Source organism: Caloenas nicobarica, chromosome 20, assembly GCF_036013445.1.
Source record: "Caloenas nicobarica isolate bCalNic1 chromosome 20, bCalNic1.hap1, whole genome shotgun sequence".
Lineage (NCBI taxonomy): Eukaryota > Metazoa > Chordata > Aves > Columbiformes > Columbidae > Caloenas > Caloenas nicobarica.
Window position 1 is genome coordinate 7,621,078 of NC_088264.1, and position 17,242 is coordinate 7,638,319.

The 17,242-nt window shown below is 41.8% G+C and overlaps 1 protein-coding gene across 4 annotated transcripts in view; it reads left to right on the top strand.

Annotated features, from left to right (window-relative positions):
* Positions 1–17,242, top strand: part of MTA1 (metastasis associated 1) — an 80,596-nt gene that overhangs the window by 48,588 nt on the left and 14,766 nt on the right. For 3 of the 4 annotated variants that reach the window (XM_065648987.1, XM_065648988.1, XM_065648989.1), the window contains exons 12-17: positions 6,292–6,407; positions 7,259–7,410; positions 9,085–9,274; positions 9,656–9,745; positions 11,549–11,701; positions 12,703–12,738. In XM_065648987.1, coding sequence (XP_065505059.1) covers positions 6,292–6,407; positions 7,259–7,410; positions 9,085–9,274; positions 9,656–9,745; positions 11,549–11,701; positions 12,703–12,738 — 737 coding nt within the window. Of the gene's footprint in view, positions 1–6,291; positions 6,408–7,258; positions 7,411–9,084; positions 9,275–9,655; positions 9,746–11,548; positions 11,702–12,702; positions 12,739–17,242 lie in introns of those variants that run through there. The other variant, XM_065648993.1, reaches the window with a different exon arrangement.

Here is a 17,242-nt window from a genome sequence, read left to right on the forward strand (position 1 = left end):
TAAATTATTATTAAAATGTGTTTCTCTTGCATTTCCTCGGCGTAACCCAGTCAAGAGTTGCTATAGTGTGGAACTCGAAATCTTCCCTGTCCTTTCTCTTTTCAGCTTTTGCTCCCAGATACGTTCCCATATGTATTATCCTAGATAACTCCTTTACTCTTCCATGCTGTCTCCTTTCAAATATTTATTAACTTCTACCGTGTGTTCCGTTACTTCAGGCAAAACTAAGTTGTACATATTTAAATTGCAAGACTGTCCCTTATTTTTTGTGAAAATAGGGGATCCTGGATTTCTTTTTTGCTTTTAAATATGTCAGCATGTCTCAGGTGAATTTAATAAAAATTAAGTGTAATATTTAGAGTGAAACCAAATAGATTTCTTGTCATGCAATTTTTCAACAGTATTGCTTTTTGTGGATGGTGTTACTCTGCAGGGGGACACGACATCAAATTAAACATGAATTCACAATTTAAAGCAAAAGCCAATGTAGTTTAGACTGCGGATGCAAAGGGATATTGCAGATGGGAAAGCCTGATCGTCTTGTTGCTCTTGGATGATAATGTGTGTAGGTGGGGCTCTGTATTTGAGAGGTTTTATAGTGCTCATTTGATAATGGCTGTCTGGAGTGGTACCTTATCCCTCAGCACTGCATCTCAGCAAGATAATTCTTGTTGCTATCTGGAGAATATAATCAAATCAGCAACTTCCCTCTCTGCTTCAGGAAAAGGCTTCTGTCTCCACCTGTGTGGTTGCTATTTTTGTCTCTGGCTTTGATTTCCAGTCATGATTGGTGTTTGCAAGTGTTTAACTTACATGTCGTTTAATTGATAAAATGGGTGTCTATTTTTCCTTCCTCCTATCTTTTCATGTGTATCAGGAAAAGTAGCAGTTGTGTACTTGACTTATTTAATCCCACATGAACACTTCTGCTGCTTTTTTGCTATTAATACCTCCAAATGTGGCAACGGTTAAATATTTCTAAAATTTTTAGATTATTTCTACTCACGTTTCAGTACAAGGTCTGTCACGTAGGGAATGCATTGCACCTACATTATCTTGTGACCTAGAAGAAGATTATATTCTTGGCTTGTAACAGCAATACATGGTGTAGGGACCTAAATATCAATGTTATTGATTTGTCCTTATCATGTTACTGAGCCCATTCCTGTTTCAGGACTCGAACCATAATGATCCACTTGTCACCTCAAAAATAAATTACTTGATGTAGGCTGTCACAAGACCTATGCAGAAACTCATCAGCTGATTGAGTGAAACCTGTTCTAACAACAACTGGTGTAAAATTGTTTGGAAAAGCGATCCAGGAGCAGATCAGACTCAAAACAATTTTTTGTTGTTGCTTCTGTCTGTCTTCCTCCTTTGTTCCTGTGATGTTATTAGGAAAATCTGGGGAGAGGGGAGGAAAATAATATGAAAAACAACACAAGCAGTCTTCAAAGGTGGTTTCTCGTGTCACATACACATTACACAGGGAAAAATAAAAGCTCTATGTGAAGCTTTAGAGTTGATATTTTTTAACTCGAGATTGTGCCCCAATTTTATAATGCGGGTAACTGAAGCACGGAGAGGTAATTGATGTGAGGTTATCAAGTCTTAAACCAACCTCCTAAATATTGGAAAAACATATATGTCCTAGGTATTGGACAAACACTTCCGTGCTCCTTCCAAGAAGAACCCTGGGTTTGGGACGGACGCCTGTAGCTGTGACTGAGCCCCGTGTTTGTACACGTGGGTTTGTAGTTCATCCCTTGGGTTCAAAAGCACTGATGTGCTTTCCTGGTGAAAGGAAGAAGTATAACATCAGTTGAATTCTTCATTCAGGAAATACTGAAAAAAAAAAAAAAGATCTTTTAGTTGATGTCTGTAGCGATTTCTCTGTCGCTGGAAGTGGCGTTAGATAAAGCAGCAGAAGCCTGGACGCACAGAGATATTCCATGTTCTTACACGCTTCATCCTGCCACGGGAACGTGGGGCTGGGAGACTCTTCTTGCTGCAGATGTAGTCATGGTCTCTCTCTCCTTCTAGTGTGGACCCAAACATACACTTCAGGCTGTCGTGGAAGTCTCATTCTGGCTTTACTAATCTTACAGGCATATGTACTAGTTACTTGCTTCTTTTTGGCAGCAGTCTGGTCGTGTAGCTGGTGCTTTTTGGGGTGAAGACATCTGCAAACCGTGAAGGCTGAGACATAACGTGTGGCTCTTTTCTCTTTTGCTTTGATCTAAGTGATCTCAGAAGGCGTAAGAAAATAAAGGGAAGAATGAAGTACTCCGTACAATCCCCAGTCTCTAAAATGTATTGCTGTAAAGTGTAAATTTTAAATTTACATCTGTAAATGTAAATTAATACATTCTACGTGCAGTGCTTTATCTGACAGTCTCAAAGCACTTTTTAAGCTGCAAATGCTGCCTCATGAACTTGTGAAGTGGGGAAATACTGTTCCCTCCACCCCGCCTCTTTCTTTAAGCTAACAGGGAAACTGGAACAGTAAGTTGAAGCTTTGGATGACCGCAAGGGGCAGCTGCCTAACATGCTGAAGAGAATTCCTTTATCGGTTTCTTGGTTGCCCTCTGCCTGAGGAACAAGGCTTTTTTCCTTCTCTGTTTAGTTGTGCAGAGGTCCATTGCAGCATGGAAAACGTAAAGGTGTAAATGCTGTTTGGGGTGGTTTGTTTGGTTGGTGTTGTTTGTTTGTTGTTGCTGCTTTGGGGGTTTTTTTGTGGGTTGGTTGTTTTTTTGTAGCTGTGTTAGTTAAAGTGGCGATCTTCATAATTTTGTTGGAGAAAGCTTCTCATCTTCAGAAAGCATTGTTTAGCAGGCATTAGAGCTCTTCTTACAAGTGAGTATATACAGTAGCCTGAGAGCTGTGATGAGAGCTCACCTCTCGTGTCTGGGTAAGGAATCCAGACACCTGAACTGGGTGCCTAGAGGCAGATGATGGCGTAAATGTTCCTTACAAAGGATTAAAAAATGTTCCTGCTCCTGAGGCTTTATTTCTCAATTGTTCTGTTGCATCTAGCACCACCGTGGTTTCCTGAATAACAGGAAAACATTCACTGTTAAGTTGATAGTTATCACAGAATCACAGAATGCCAGGGATTGGAAGGGACCTCGAAAGATCATCTAGTCCAATCCCCCTGCCAGGGCAGGAACACCCAGGTGAGGTTCCACAGGAAGGCGTCCAGGCGGGTTTTGAATGTCTCCAGAGAAGGAGAATCCACAACCCCCCTGGGCAGCCTGTTCCAGTGTTCCGTCACCCTCACTGAGAAGAAGTTTCTTCTCAAATTTAAGTGGAACCTCTTGTGTTCCAGCTTGAACCCGTTACCCCTTGTCTTACTGTTGGTTGTCACCGAGAAGAGCCTGGCTCCATCCTCGTGACATCCTCGTTATTTTTAACTGCTAAAATTTTATCACTGTGCTGTGGGTCAAATGCCAGTCAGACATGTCGTGAGGGGATTTCGGTGCTCTGTGTGGCTCAGGGTTGTGTTCAGGTTGGGTTTTCGGGGCAGGGCCGCAGCCCGTGCTGGCCGTTCTCCAGCGCCGCCTTTCCGCGTGTGCTTTCAACTCCCATGGCTGAGACCGACCTGCTGCAGAACGCAGCCCGGGAACCTGCGTGTCCCGATCCCTGCGGCTCTGCTCTGACCGCGCCACTGCAACTCAAACCCATTTAAGAGACTTCCATTCCTAATGTAAGAACTGAAAATGACAGTTTGCCACGCCATCAGTATTCTCACTACCTTATTTGCATCTTTCACTTCAGCTTCATTAATTGCCTAATGATTCATCCAGTTATGCATCTAATTCTCTTGTTAAAAGCTGTAGCAGGCTTTGGTGATATCAAACAAGTTTAATTAACATATCATTAACAATTACGAGCTTTTTGCTTCTCCTATGATAAAAAGACATCAGCTGCCTAAATTTTAGTGTTACTGCCCCTGTGAAACCTGACCTTGGCTTTGCAGCAGCACACTTGCTGCTGTTTGCTGCAGCCACATTAATTGTGCTGTTCAGACTCCTGAAGTTATTGCCACAACTACAGCGTGACAATTTTGTGATCAGCTCTCAGCATCCCTTTCACTTGTGTTCGAAATCCATGTATCAAAGGGAAGCAGCATGACCTGGAGTGGAGGCCTAGTTTTCTTCAGGTTTTTTTTTTTTCCCCTATTGGGCAATGCTGCTTGTAACTCTGCATCTGTGAGGACTGTTTGTTTTACAGCATCTTGGTAATGTTTGCACATGGAGTTTGCTAGTGAATCGTTGGCAGGAGTTCTTTTGGAGTAGGTTACTATAGTGACGTCCCAGAGCAAAGTGCTGGGTAGCATGAATGCCCCCTCTTTCAGCTTCGCTTTGTTAAATGTTTCCGCAGATCTGCTGCCATCTGCGGTGTCAGAACTTTGGGCCATTTTGATAAGCACCCCAAAACACTTTAATCCTTGTAAGGGCCGGGTAAATTAATAAGCAAAAGGACAAGAAACCTAATCAGGCTGGTTATTTTTCTTCTCTGCTTCTTTTGGATTGTGCTTGGGCTGCTAAGCATACTGAAGGAACAACCTGTTTTCAGTATTTCTGTGCTGCTTTGCCTCCTAAGCTTTCTTTTCTGCAGAAACCCTGAACTTCACAGCGAGGAGCACCATTGGGATGCTGTCCAAAGCTTTTTTCTTACACTGGGCAAATACTCTCTTACCTCCTTATGCAATGTGTGTGTGGTCCTTGTAGGTCATCCACAGCAGAATCTGTTTTGTCTCTGGAAATGGCACTTTAACCAAGTTCTGTGTCTTGCTGCCCGATGGGACATGTTCAAATGAGAAGGATGACCTGGCTTTCGGGGCGGTGTAAGCTCCGCAGTAGCGTTTGGGTTTGTTCTGGAGCTGCAAAGGCCAGTTGTCTTCAGAATTCAGTCACTTTGATCTCCGTCGCTCTCAGGGGTCATTGCTGAGAACGTAAACCTAATACTGATGCCCCATGAGAAAGAAATTCATTTGGCCACGTTCCCACAATGCTGTTTTTGCAGCACTAGCCGGAGTGATAAGTAATAAATATCCTGGTTCACTGAAATCAGTGTGGCTGTGTCAGTGTGCAACTGATATATAAGAAAATGCATTTGCAGAAAGCTATTTTATAAAGCCCATTTTAAGATATTTCTGCTCGAATGAGTGGATTCCAAATAATGGGTATATTAATTAGAAATAAGAGGAATATGCCCGCTCTCTTCAGTTGTCAGGTGAGAGAATATGGGTGAAACACAATTGGCACAAGTTGGTACCAAAGGCTGCCTGCTTTTTCTTGCCACCATGAGCTGAGCTCCTAACGGCACCTTAGAATCTTTGCCTGTTTTATAAGCTCCTGGTATATTTTTCTTCTTTGAAACTTCTTGTATGACTTCTCCCATCTTCCTCCATTCCTCAGATGTCCTCTCACTGCAATATCAATTCTCTGTCCTTATTGTGCCCTCCCTTGCCAAGGATATTTTGAGTGCCTCCTTTTCTCCCCCGGACATCTCTTCCTCTGCAGAGATTTTGTGCTGTTCCACCCTGCTCTCTGTGCCAAGGTTTTGTTTGTCCTTCCATTCTCAGCTCATGCCAATAGCTTTTTTTTTTTTTTTCCCCCTGAGTCAATGTTTTTAAGAGTATAAGGATGAGCTGAGGTGATTCAGATGTTTTGTTAGAATATATTAGTGACAGCCATCAATGGATTTCTTGCTCTGCAAATGTTAAGCTTTTAGACTTTTAAAATTTAGTAGAAACCTAAATGCTTTATAGTAGAAGTGCTAACGATAGTTTAAGACTTGTTTAGAAGGTTTGTATTCATGAAAATCTCTGTATATATGCCACATCCAAAGATTTTGTTCTGTGTTTTCTCTGCTTACCTCTCCGGCTCCTTCCCCCAGCCTTGTTTTTGGAGATTTAAGTAAAATATCCCTTGTGTTGAGGACTGAGAGATCTGTAGATAATATCTTTTTGTCATCTAGATTAGAATGTCTGGGATAGTAAGAAAGATACCTGCCTGGCCTCACTGATTTATTGTTTTAAATGGGTCTGGATTCTTGAAGATGACATCTCATTAATATTATGTTTATTTTTATTATTGATGTTATTTAAATATTATTGGAGACTATTCATGGAAGTCAGATTGCTGGTAAGTACAGCTTGTTCTGTAAACCATGCGATGGATGAAATTTAAATCTTCAAATGTTTTGGGCCATATATCTTTAAGTCACATAAATAATTGCATGCCTCAATTAATCATTGTCCTCCTTTTTGCTTTGTGTTTTAAGTAACAAGCCAAACCCCAACCAGATCAATGTAAATAATGTCAAACCAGGAGTGGTAAATGGTACTGGAGTACAGGCACAGAACACGGCAGCAGGACGGGCCTGTGAGAGCTGTTACAGTAAGTGACGTGCTGGGTGGGAGATGTACAGAGAGCACGGGTGCTGTGTCACACAGAAACACCAGAGCTGTGTGCTGGTGAGGGGCGGGAGAGGCGTCTTTGAAAGGCTGAGGGGACAGAATTTGACACAGCTGCATGTAAGCAAAGTGGGTTTTTGAGTTACTCATGCTCCACTTGCAAATGAAATGATGAAGCACTAAAGGAGGAGTTAGTAAACGTCCTACATAATCGCAGGTAGCTACTGAGCAAAGACTTAAATCACCAAGGTGTGAACTTGAATTTTTTTCTGAATTTTTCAGTAGATTTCAAACTATGTGATATCATTCTGTTTGGTCTGGTGCCTGACATTATATGCTGAGTTCTAATGATTGTGCTCCTTTATGGGGAGCCTTTAGAGGTGCTGGAATGTAGGAGTGTACGAGAAGTCAAGTCACAGATTTCTTAAGTTCTTTAGTTTTAAAATTTATGTGTGGGGAGTTCCTGAAAACTGTCTTCCCTCTCTCTCTCTCTCTCCCATGCTCTGCAGAAATTGTTGTTTAGCAGTCCTGCAAAATGAGAACTTTCAGTTTCATTGGCAGGAGAATTTCCCATCCTACTAGTCAGTTTTTTCTGTTCGTGTTTTTAAAGGGGTTCATATGTGTAATTAGTTCTGCTGAAATCACAAGCACCTTTAACAGTGGGGATAACAGTGAAGCCATCATTAGTTTATTAAGGTCTGTTAGAGCTTTGCACTGTCTTTGTGTGGGTTTACTTTTGTGGTGGTTTTATTTTGTAATGCTTCTAAAGAGAATAAGCTCTGAAAAGTGATCCTGTTTAAGGATATATATAATTTCCACCTTTGTTATCTCTAGCCACACAGTCTTACCAGTGGTATTCTTGGGGTCCCCCTAACATGCAGTGTCGCCTCTGTGCATCCTGTTGGACGTACTGGAAGAAATACGGTGGCTTGAAAATGCCAACACGGTTAGATGGGGAGAGGCCAGGACCAAACCGCAATAATTTGGTAGGTATCTGCAAAGCAGCCTGCTGTGCGCTCTTGCCTGGAGAGCTAGGTGCTGTGATAGCTAGCTAATTGTTCCCTCTTCTTAAATATTTAACTACAAAGAGAATGCCTTCAGCCTCCATTGTTGTCCTTGGGTTTGGTATTTCATGTCTTGCAAAAGCTGGCATGTTAACTTCAGCTATACTTACTTTGTTGCCGAGTACTGCCCTGAGAAGAAAGAAACAACACATAATTTGTTTAGCAAACTAGCCATCAAATACATGGGATAACTTAATGATGTGTTTCTGGTATTTGGTTTCCATAATTTTTGCTGTAGGGGGAAGAGGAAATTTTTTTTCCATAAAGGAATTAATTATTTCCTGAAACCTGTTCCTTTTCCCAAGGCACATTCAAATTTAGATACCGCAAATAGCTAGTGGCTTTTTAGAGATCCCTTATCTTGTTTTTCTACTTCATCCTATCTCTTTTAATTAATGCTCCTTCATTTTAGCTATGTTTGAGTAAGCACCGTATGAGCTGCTTCTGTTTACTTTTTCTCCTTTTTTTTTTCTAAACTAAACTTCTCAGAATTTTTTTGAATTTGGTGAAGTTCAGTCTGGAAGCATCATACATTGAGCTGATTGGAATAAGCAGCTGCCTCACGTGAACAGAAGGATAATGCACGCTGAACTTTGGTCTTAGATTAATTTCTTTCCCCTCCTAGTCTTTGCTATCATTCCCTTTCTGTTCTGTTTCTTTTGTTTAACCTCTGTCCTTTCCAGGCTTCTCTTTGCCCTCCGAAGCTGCCTAATTGCTGAGATAACTGCTAGGTATTATCAGCCTTATTGCTCTTGTTTGTTAATTAAAAAGTATGTAAATATCCAGAGAGGGGAAAGCCTTGTCCTCCCCGAACTGAAATTTCCTCCTACTCTCCAAGAGTGGGCAGGTTTGAGATCACAAGATTCTACTTTAATTCTACTTAGTTGACTTAGTTGCTTTTCATGAAGAAGATACTGCTTTCACTCTCTGTAGTAGATACATTTCTTTCAGTATTATTCTTTATTACATGCAGTGAATATTTGACAGCTCTGTCAGTACATTCATTGAGTTCAGAGTAAGAATTAAACCAGAAATTCTTACAACTTTGAGACAAAAATGATATTATATGCTCTAAGTTTGCTTTGGGAAGTGAGTTTCTGATGTCTATTTTAGCCATAAAACTTTTTTCTGATTTTCCTCTCCTTCTTACAAATGCTTTGTCGTAGGGAGTTTGCATTGTGTATTCAGAGCAACTGTAAGCATGCAAAGTTTGAGGGTCTTTCTCTTGGCTCTGTAAGCCCTAAATCATGTGATAGCATCAGGTAACTTCTTTAGGTCTGGCTTTTGGATCCCTACTTTAAAACTTGGGGCAGCACAGAAATAAATACTTCCTTGTGAAGGCAAGACATTTTCCTTCGTTTTATCCTTTGAGATATTTTGGAAGAAAATTCCAGATGTTGATGGGTAAGATTTGGGAAATGGGTAATAGCTGAGCTAAAAATATTTTCATCTGTAATATGGTTTCTGTTCCTACATCTGTGAATCAGTAGTTGAATGTGATTTTAAATGGTATTCTTTCTCTTCTTTAAACCCACACTTTCTAACAACTTAGAAACCAAAACTTTATAAACCAAAATTATTTTTCTTTCTTTCTAGAGTCCTCATGGTGTGCCAGTACGAAACAGTGGGAGCCCCAAGTTTGCTATGAAAACACGGCAAGCTTTCTATCTCCATACAACAAAACTGACAAGAATTGCCAGACGTTTGTGTCGAGATATCTTGCGCCCTTGGCACGCTGCGAGACATCCCTATCTGCCCATTAACAGCGCAGCAATCAAAGCAGAATGTGAGTGGCGATGCAGCTGGGACAGACTTGCAAAGGAGCCCTTGGAGATTCCTTTCCTGTAAAGTCTGAGTTGCAGCTTCTTGCGATGCCCTCTTGCGTGTAGCCAGCGGTTTCACAAAATCTACCCGTACTTGCACAGAGTTCTAACTGATCGTGGGCTAGACAAATAACTTTGAAAATTCATGAGTGGTTTGTTTTAAAATATTCATGTTTGCTATTACATTTAGCATTCTGCATTTGTGTCCTGTTGCCAAGACATGCTTGCAACCTGTAAAATTCGTTTTGATTGGAAAGCTCCTTCAGGACACTTGAGTTATTTATTTAGTTTTGCTATAATACCTAAATGTCTTTAGCCTCTAATTATTTTTCTTTGTTTTACAGGTACAGCACGTTTACCTGAGGCATCAGAAAACCCATTGCTATTAAAGCAAGTGGTTCGAAAGCCTTTAGAAGCAGTACTCCGGTATTTAGGTATTAAAAAAAAAAAAACAGACAACATCAAACACAAAAACCCACAACCAAACAAAAAACCCTACTAGCTCATTCTCTTGTTTCTTTTTCCATTTCATTCTGGATTTAGATGCTGGTTCTGTATTAAAAAACAAAACATAAAAACCTTCCTATGAACTTGTCCTTTTTCCTTTTCCTACTTAACTTGACAGACCTAGTGGCTCACGGAGCTGTATCAGAAACATTTTCAGGTGAAGGCAGGGATGTGTTTGCTGTGGCCTCCGATGCACGTGGGGACAAGTTACGTTCGTGCCTCCATTAGCAGATGGTAATGTTTTGGGAACAATCGGTCAGTTGGCTGTTCCAATTTTTGGGCTGTCTGGAGGCAGTTCTTACTGCTGGGTCTTCCAAGAAGCCTCCTGTGTTTAGGACAGCGCTGTGCATCACAGCTTGTCAGTCAATTGCTGGCTGTTCTGTGCTGGAGCTAGACGAGGGCAATATATTTCTATTATTTACTTTCTTCTATTTTGGGGGCGTTTGTTTTATTTGTACAGTTTTCTTGAGGACTTGGGCCTCATCAGCTGAACTCTGGGGACTACTGAGTAGCTTTGTCCGGGACTTCCGTGCAGGTTTGAGGTGCTGGAAGGTGCCAGCTACGTGATATGTCAGCTCTGCCTTCAAATGAATGCAAAATCATTTTCCCTAATGTTGCTGGTTGCTAGAGATGCTGTGAAGACACATCTCGGGTTGTTAACAGCAGTCTAGCGCGGGTCTAACCACAGAAGGCTGGCTTGGACAGTGGTGCCTTGAAGGCTTCCAGATTAACAAGGAAATTGATTGGCTTTTTGCACTGGAGTTGGTTTTATGTTTCTTTGAAAAATTTTGTTGATTAAACATTGTAAGGCTCAGGGTTTATTAAATATTTACTGCTTCTCTGAGTGTTGTACTTCTACTGTATACTAATGAGAAATACAAATTGAGAAACCTTTGGATATGTGTAGTGCAACCAAATAAAGCCAGGAAAGGGAGAAGTTTTGCTGTTGGCTAAAATCCTGCTTTTAATAGTTGTACAGAAGGTAGCAATAGATTTTGACATTTCAGTTGTGCTGTGTCAGAGTCTCCATTTGACTGTTGAGCTGGTAGAAGGGGGTGAACGAGACAGGGAGGCTGATGAGAACGTATTTTTGGAGCTGTTGTGGTCAGCGTGCTTTATGTTACTTGGCTGTTGGGGCTGCAAGAGTAGAACTCGTTTGAAGCTCCCGTTTGCTGTTGCTTGTAACTTTGAGAAAAAAGAAAACTCTCAGAAAGTCTTCACTTGAACAGTCCGTGCTTGATCTCCGCCTTGGCCAAAAGTTTGAATTCAGACTCTCTGTGTTCTTAATGGTGGTGCTTTGAATCTTCACTTGTTTGGCCAGTTTAGAAATTGTAATTTTTACAAACCTTGAAAAACTGGAAAAGTTCTGATTTCCCCAGCATTTAGGGATGTTGCATGACTGCCCAAAGATGGCTTTTAATACAGAGCACCCTAAAATGATCCCAGTTTTTCAGAGAATAGTGTTTTGCAGATAGATCTAAAGTGCTTTTGTTATCAACTCTTATTTTAGGATAATATTATGACATTGATTTAAACATCTTCAGTAGAAGTGAATCCCTAAATATACTTTAAAAGCTTTTTATAAATAGCAATCTCCAGTCAAAATTATTGACTGAGATGGTGTATAAGGGGAGGTAAACTTGGTCACCTTGGAAGTTTGCAGGTTATTTTCATATTTATAATTCCAGTACCCTCACTAACAAAAGAACCCCTTGCTGTTTTTACAACAGAGTCTCATCCGTGTCCTCCGAAACCAGATCCTGCCAAGAGCTTGTCCAGTTCTCTCAACAACCTGACTCCTGCTAAGTTTACACCTGTCATTAATAATGGCTCCCCAACTATCCTGGGAAAAAGAAGTTACGAGCAACACAATGGAATGGATGGTAAATATTTTTCTGCAAAATGTATATTTTCTGTATAGGCTTTTTCTTCTGTCCTTTCAGTATACAAGGAGATTGTTTAAAATTATAGCCCTTTGTATATATTTATATAAATTGAAAGTTTCTTGTTCTTGGGGAGGGGAGTTTTAGTTTTTTACTTTTGCGAAAGTTATTTGTCCCATTTTTCCGGGGTGTGACGTGTGGTGTGTCCTGCCTGGGTGGCACATGCACATAAAGCTGCCGTGCAAGTGGAACTTGGCCTGGCTTGACCAACCTTGCAAATGGGACAGTGAGGGAGAAAATACCCTTCAGTTTTTAAATGAGTAGCATGGAGAAAACTTCAATAGCTTTTCCCAGTGATGTTTTATTTTTCTTTTGAGGTTTACAGCTTTTTTTAAGCTGCGTGCCATTGCGAGAGGCAGGCGGCTACCCAGCTTAGGGAGGCAGATGTGCCAGATGTGGCGTGGCATCAACCTGCCCCTGCCTTGTGCAGAACCAGAGCATGCGCTTTTCTTGGCCCTGTCACTGAGCACGTCTGTGCAGTGAAGCTTGGGCTTCATCTCCTCCTGATGAAAAGGCAAGGGGAAGGTGTTTGAAGTGGGAGATAGACGCAGGGTGCTCCTGGCACGGACTCCAGGGCTCTGTTCGGAAGAGTTGCTCTTGCCTGGGAGCGTCGGGGAAGAGAAAGTGCAGTCTTCGTCTCAGATGAGGATGAAAGGTGGTGTTCAAATGGTCTTAATGGGAGTGAGAACATGGAGGGTAGCTCTTCATAATAGGGGAGAGAAACTTAGTTTAATTATGGCTCTGAGCAGGGAGGGAGATACAGAGAATCTTTCTCATTTTTTATCTTTAATTTTAACTTTGTATGTGGCTTAGCTAAAATTCAGTTACAAACATTTGATATCTTATTGTTTGTGTTTTAACATTAAGAACTTTTTAAACTGCTGCTGTTCAGGTTGCTGATGTGATGTTTTTCTCTTTTCTATCCACTTGTGCTCTATCAGGCAACATGAAGAAGCGCCTGTTGATGCCTAGCAGGGGTAAGACCTTGAAGCTGCGCTCAGCTTATGCTAGGAGAGTGGTTTTTAGTTTCATCTGCTGGCTTGTCTGTGCTTTGTGGCTTATGAGTCTGTGTGCACCTTCTGTGTTGATGTCTAAGTGTTCCTTGGGTAACCGTTTCCACCTGTGGTTATGCTGCTCACTTTCCAGGCTTTTCACATGCAGATGACAAGTCGTACAACCCTACTGAAGACATGAAGTGCTATTTTCCGAATTGGTTACTCATTTCTCAAGTTGACAGAACAGTTTTCTAGCAGTTTTGTGCAACTGCTGAAAGCTGTGATGGCTGGTTCGAAATCAGGTGTTGTGTCGCTATTTGACTTTTAAGAAATCCAAGTTTAATGTGTCCTGAACTGTTTTAAATTCACATCAAGCAAAAGAAATAGGAGACAGTATTCACATCGAGTCCCATGTGCAGGCCTCTATATTTTCCACTGTGAGTGGACAGTCTCACCAGTGAGAGATTGTGTGTTCTCTACTTGCAGTAGAAATGGTTTGCAAAATTTCAACAGGTTAAAAAGTAATCTGTTCTGACTACTGAATAGACCCCAGAAGCTTCAGTTTGTGTTAGTGCAAGAAACATACGTATGATGTCACTTAACCGAATTGTATAGAACAGACCAATTTTGAGTAGTTAGGAGATAAAAATGTCATAATGAGACAAGCAAACAAAAATCTTAAGCGTACATGTTACCACGAAATGGCCAACACTGCATGCCCTGATGTTAAGCTTTTTGTTTGATGGCTGAGGCAGTGGATGACTGTTATCAATATTTGCATGCATGCATATATAAGTGCATGTGGCGAAAACAATGAGAATGAGGACAGTGATTGTTCTACTGTCTTGCTGTCTTTGGGAATTTATACCTTGATATTTTGTTGTTGAGTTTTCAATGTGCTTTTTAACTTCTGTGTTTTGGGCAGAACAGCAGAGCGCTGCTGCCCCGGCCAGTTTGGCTTCCTCGGAAGCTTTGTCTGGTAATGAGGGGTGCAGATGTGGAGTAGCTCACTGAATTTCCATGTCTCCTAGTGACCACTTGCTTGTGGACATGCCCACTGCTCCCTGCCAAACATCCTCGTCAGCCCAGGCACTGCTGAGTCACTCAGTATAGGACACTCTGCTGATGCTCTGAGATGTTGTAGCCAAAAGGAGGGAGGTGGCAGAAGAACTGACCCTTCCCTCAGGCTCTCTCTGTGGAGAGCGCTGGATTTGATAACCTGAGTACATTTACTTACTGGAAACGGAGGATTCTTGGTTTAGTGTTTTAAAACATCTGCCTGCCGATGTATTTGATTAGGTGGATTTCAGTCATAAGTGTTGCTGGAGCAGTTTGCAGAAGGAAGGCTTTGGTGAAGTACCTGTTCAGGCTCCTCAGAACACGCGTTTCTCTGAAGTGTGTGTGCACAGTTGTGCAGGGACCGGCTCTCACCGAGCCCCTGCTGTTCATCTTCCCAGTCTGTTCTCAGCCAGCCACTGAAACACTTACAGTAATACTTGTTCCTATAACTGCTGGGTAACAGAGAACGGATTAGTCCCAGAATCTGTTTCCTTGCTGGGACAGTGAGTGTAACTGGATATTCTTATGAGCAGTTCAGCTTAAACTTGTTGGTTGAGATTTATTTGTGAATGGAAAATGCTTGTCACGCTGCAGTTTTAACATCTGGAATATTTTCTGACCCTGAGTTGCTGGAAGCTTTGCCGACACAGAGAAGGAAGGGAACCACCTGCAAGGAAACAAGGTTTAAAGAGCTTGGGTCAGGATCTGCTGGGCACAGGGAAACAGATGGTGGAATTTTGGTGCATCTGTTTCTGGCCTGGAGCCAGTCTGTGTGCCGGTGCCACTTAGCACTGGCCCCCAGTTGCTTTGCATGTGAGCTGGTAAGCTTTGCTGGCTCTGAGCGTGGGTAATGCCAGTCTCCTGTGCTGTGTCCGGACTGGGAACACGGTGCTGACTTCTCCTGGCCTCTGGATGGAGTCACACGGGATCACTAGTTTGGGGGAGGAGGTTGGAGGGGAAGGGCACAAGCTGGAACTGTTGTGGAGAAGGGGTGAATGGCAGCAAGAGCAATGAAACCTTGTGACCAGAATTCAGGAGGCAGTGAGTTAGTGTAAAAGGACTGAAATAAACCCATCTATCCAGAATGGCTGATTTTTTAAAATTATCACTGACCTAAGCTAGAAGAAAAAGATTAATGAGAGTAAAACGGAATTGTTATAACCAGTCAGATTCTTCATTTACATAGTTCCTGTAGATACTATGGGAAAATATGGGGGGTTTTCTGTTGTTTTGATGTTTTCCTTGTCCCCTTGGGGATACATGGTGGCACACTGGCTGGCTTAGGTCATTGTAGGAGTGTACTGCAAAGAAAAGCTGGTGTTGATACGACTGTGTGGAGGGGCTGAAAATATCCTTTGCACAAATTTAGGTGCAGGAAGACACCTTGTCCACCTATGTTGAAACAGTTTTCAAGGAGATGGTTAACATCCTGCAATGTTATGGGAATTATCCAGGGGGTTTTGTGGTTCCTGCTGATGTTCTGTGTTGGTGGCACCTGGAAGATTCTTATGGTTTGGACAGGTCACTGTGTCACAGGCCCTGACACAAACCAGTGAACAGCTGTTATGGTTGGCTCTACCTCTTTGCTGGTGATAAAAGCCTTTTGGTGTTGGGTTATTACTTCCCAACTCATGGGAGAAGTACCAATACTGTAAATTGTGCCTGGTTGCTGTGCTGGTTTGCATGTGATGAGTTTGCTTAGTGTAAAGCATTAAGATGCATGTTTATAGGTATATATTGATGGACAGGTGTCTAAGGCATTTAAATTCCTATGACACCTGCTTCCTTCATTTAGAATTAGGCTGTTTAACTTTGCTGAAAATTGAACTGTTCATGTAATTTTTTGGGTATTTCTTCAGGCAGCACTGCTGGAAGATTTTCATCTGAGGCTCTGCCACCCTTTGGTATTTAGGTGGTCAGTAGTTAGAATTCAGCCCTCAGAAAAGTTAATCAGTGAAGTGCCTTGACGAACATTCCTGCACGAATGGAAACCTCATTCCTAAATGTGCCCAAATGATGACTGGGGACGAAGGGACTGGAGACGGAAGGACCGCCTGGTCTGTGGGTGGGTGCGGGTTGGTCAGGCTGAGCTCTCTGACGAGAGGTGGTGATGGGAGCTGAGGAAAGGCTGCGAAAAGGGGAACCTTGGCGGTGAGACATCAAGGAGGGGAAGGAGGCTTGTTAGTGGGCTGCAGCCAGAGCTAGTTTAATTACGGAAACGTTGGAAATTGCTGAACTTCAGATTTTAGAATTTCATTTTTCTCTTGCTACTGTAACTCCAATTAAGTATTTTTACATTTTCTGACTCATCCCTGCTTAACCCTAGAGAGCTGACCTTTTTCAGACTTTGAATATGAATTGTCTGGCCAGGCATCTAGAGTTTCCACTGGTGCTTGAATTCCAAGAAGAGGAAACTATTCTTAATCTCACCTCTCCTCACTACCCTCCACTATGTTTTATAAAAAGGGTATAGCCCTTTCATCTGTTTTGTTTTCGTCTTCTTTAAGTCACACTGGAAGCATCACTAGCATACAGTGCCCTTCACAACTCTCCTTCAGCGTTAGATTAGCAGGGACAAATTGCTGCAGAATCCTATTTTTGAAACATGAAAAGTACATGGAGTCTCATAAGTTGTCAAATACAGCGACATGTTAAAAAAGTATTAGTTTATTGCTTTTTCATTAATGTTCTGGAGGTTGAATGCCAATATTTGCCATGAAACTTCCTCTGGAGAGAGAGAGGGGAAGTTTTATGTTTTGGACCTTGCTTCCTTTTTTCCTTACAGCTACCCAGTACAGGGTCTACGTGATACTTGTCTGTGCAAATTCCTACTGGGGGAAGTGAGTGAGCATTGTTAGGTTTGGGTTTTTTTCCCCTCTCTCTTTTACACCATCTAATCAAATTTGTTTTTCAGGATCATCACATGCACTCTAAAATTGGCAGAGAGAGAACACAAATGAGTAGCTGAAATAAAGGGAAGGCTTTTCCCAGCGACAAACTTGTATTGATAAAATGGTAGCGGATCAAATGCTGAAAATTGGAGAGGGTAAATAGAAGAGCCATGAAAATGGCGAAGGGACTGGAAAACACGCTGTATAATGGAAAATGCTTTTATCAAAGTGGAAGTTGTAGATGTTTGTCTCTGCTGACAGGAGCAGCAGAAGTGTAATAATAGAGGGCTTTTTAGTCTAGCTGGGAATGGAATAATGAGCTGCAGTAGCCAGAAGGTACAGCAGAAAACCTTTGGCTGGAAACAAACGGCAAATTTTTGAGTGAGGTTAATTAACCGTTGGAATACCTTGCTTGTGCTACTGGGACTTTCTAAGACAAAATGAAATGTCAGTCTAATTTAACGTGTTCTGGTTCGTTGTTTCTCACCTCCTTTTGGGGAAACGTGAATGAACTCTGAGAAGTGGAAGCATTCGTC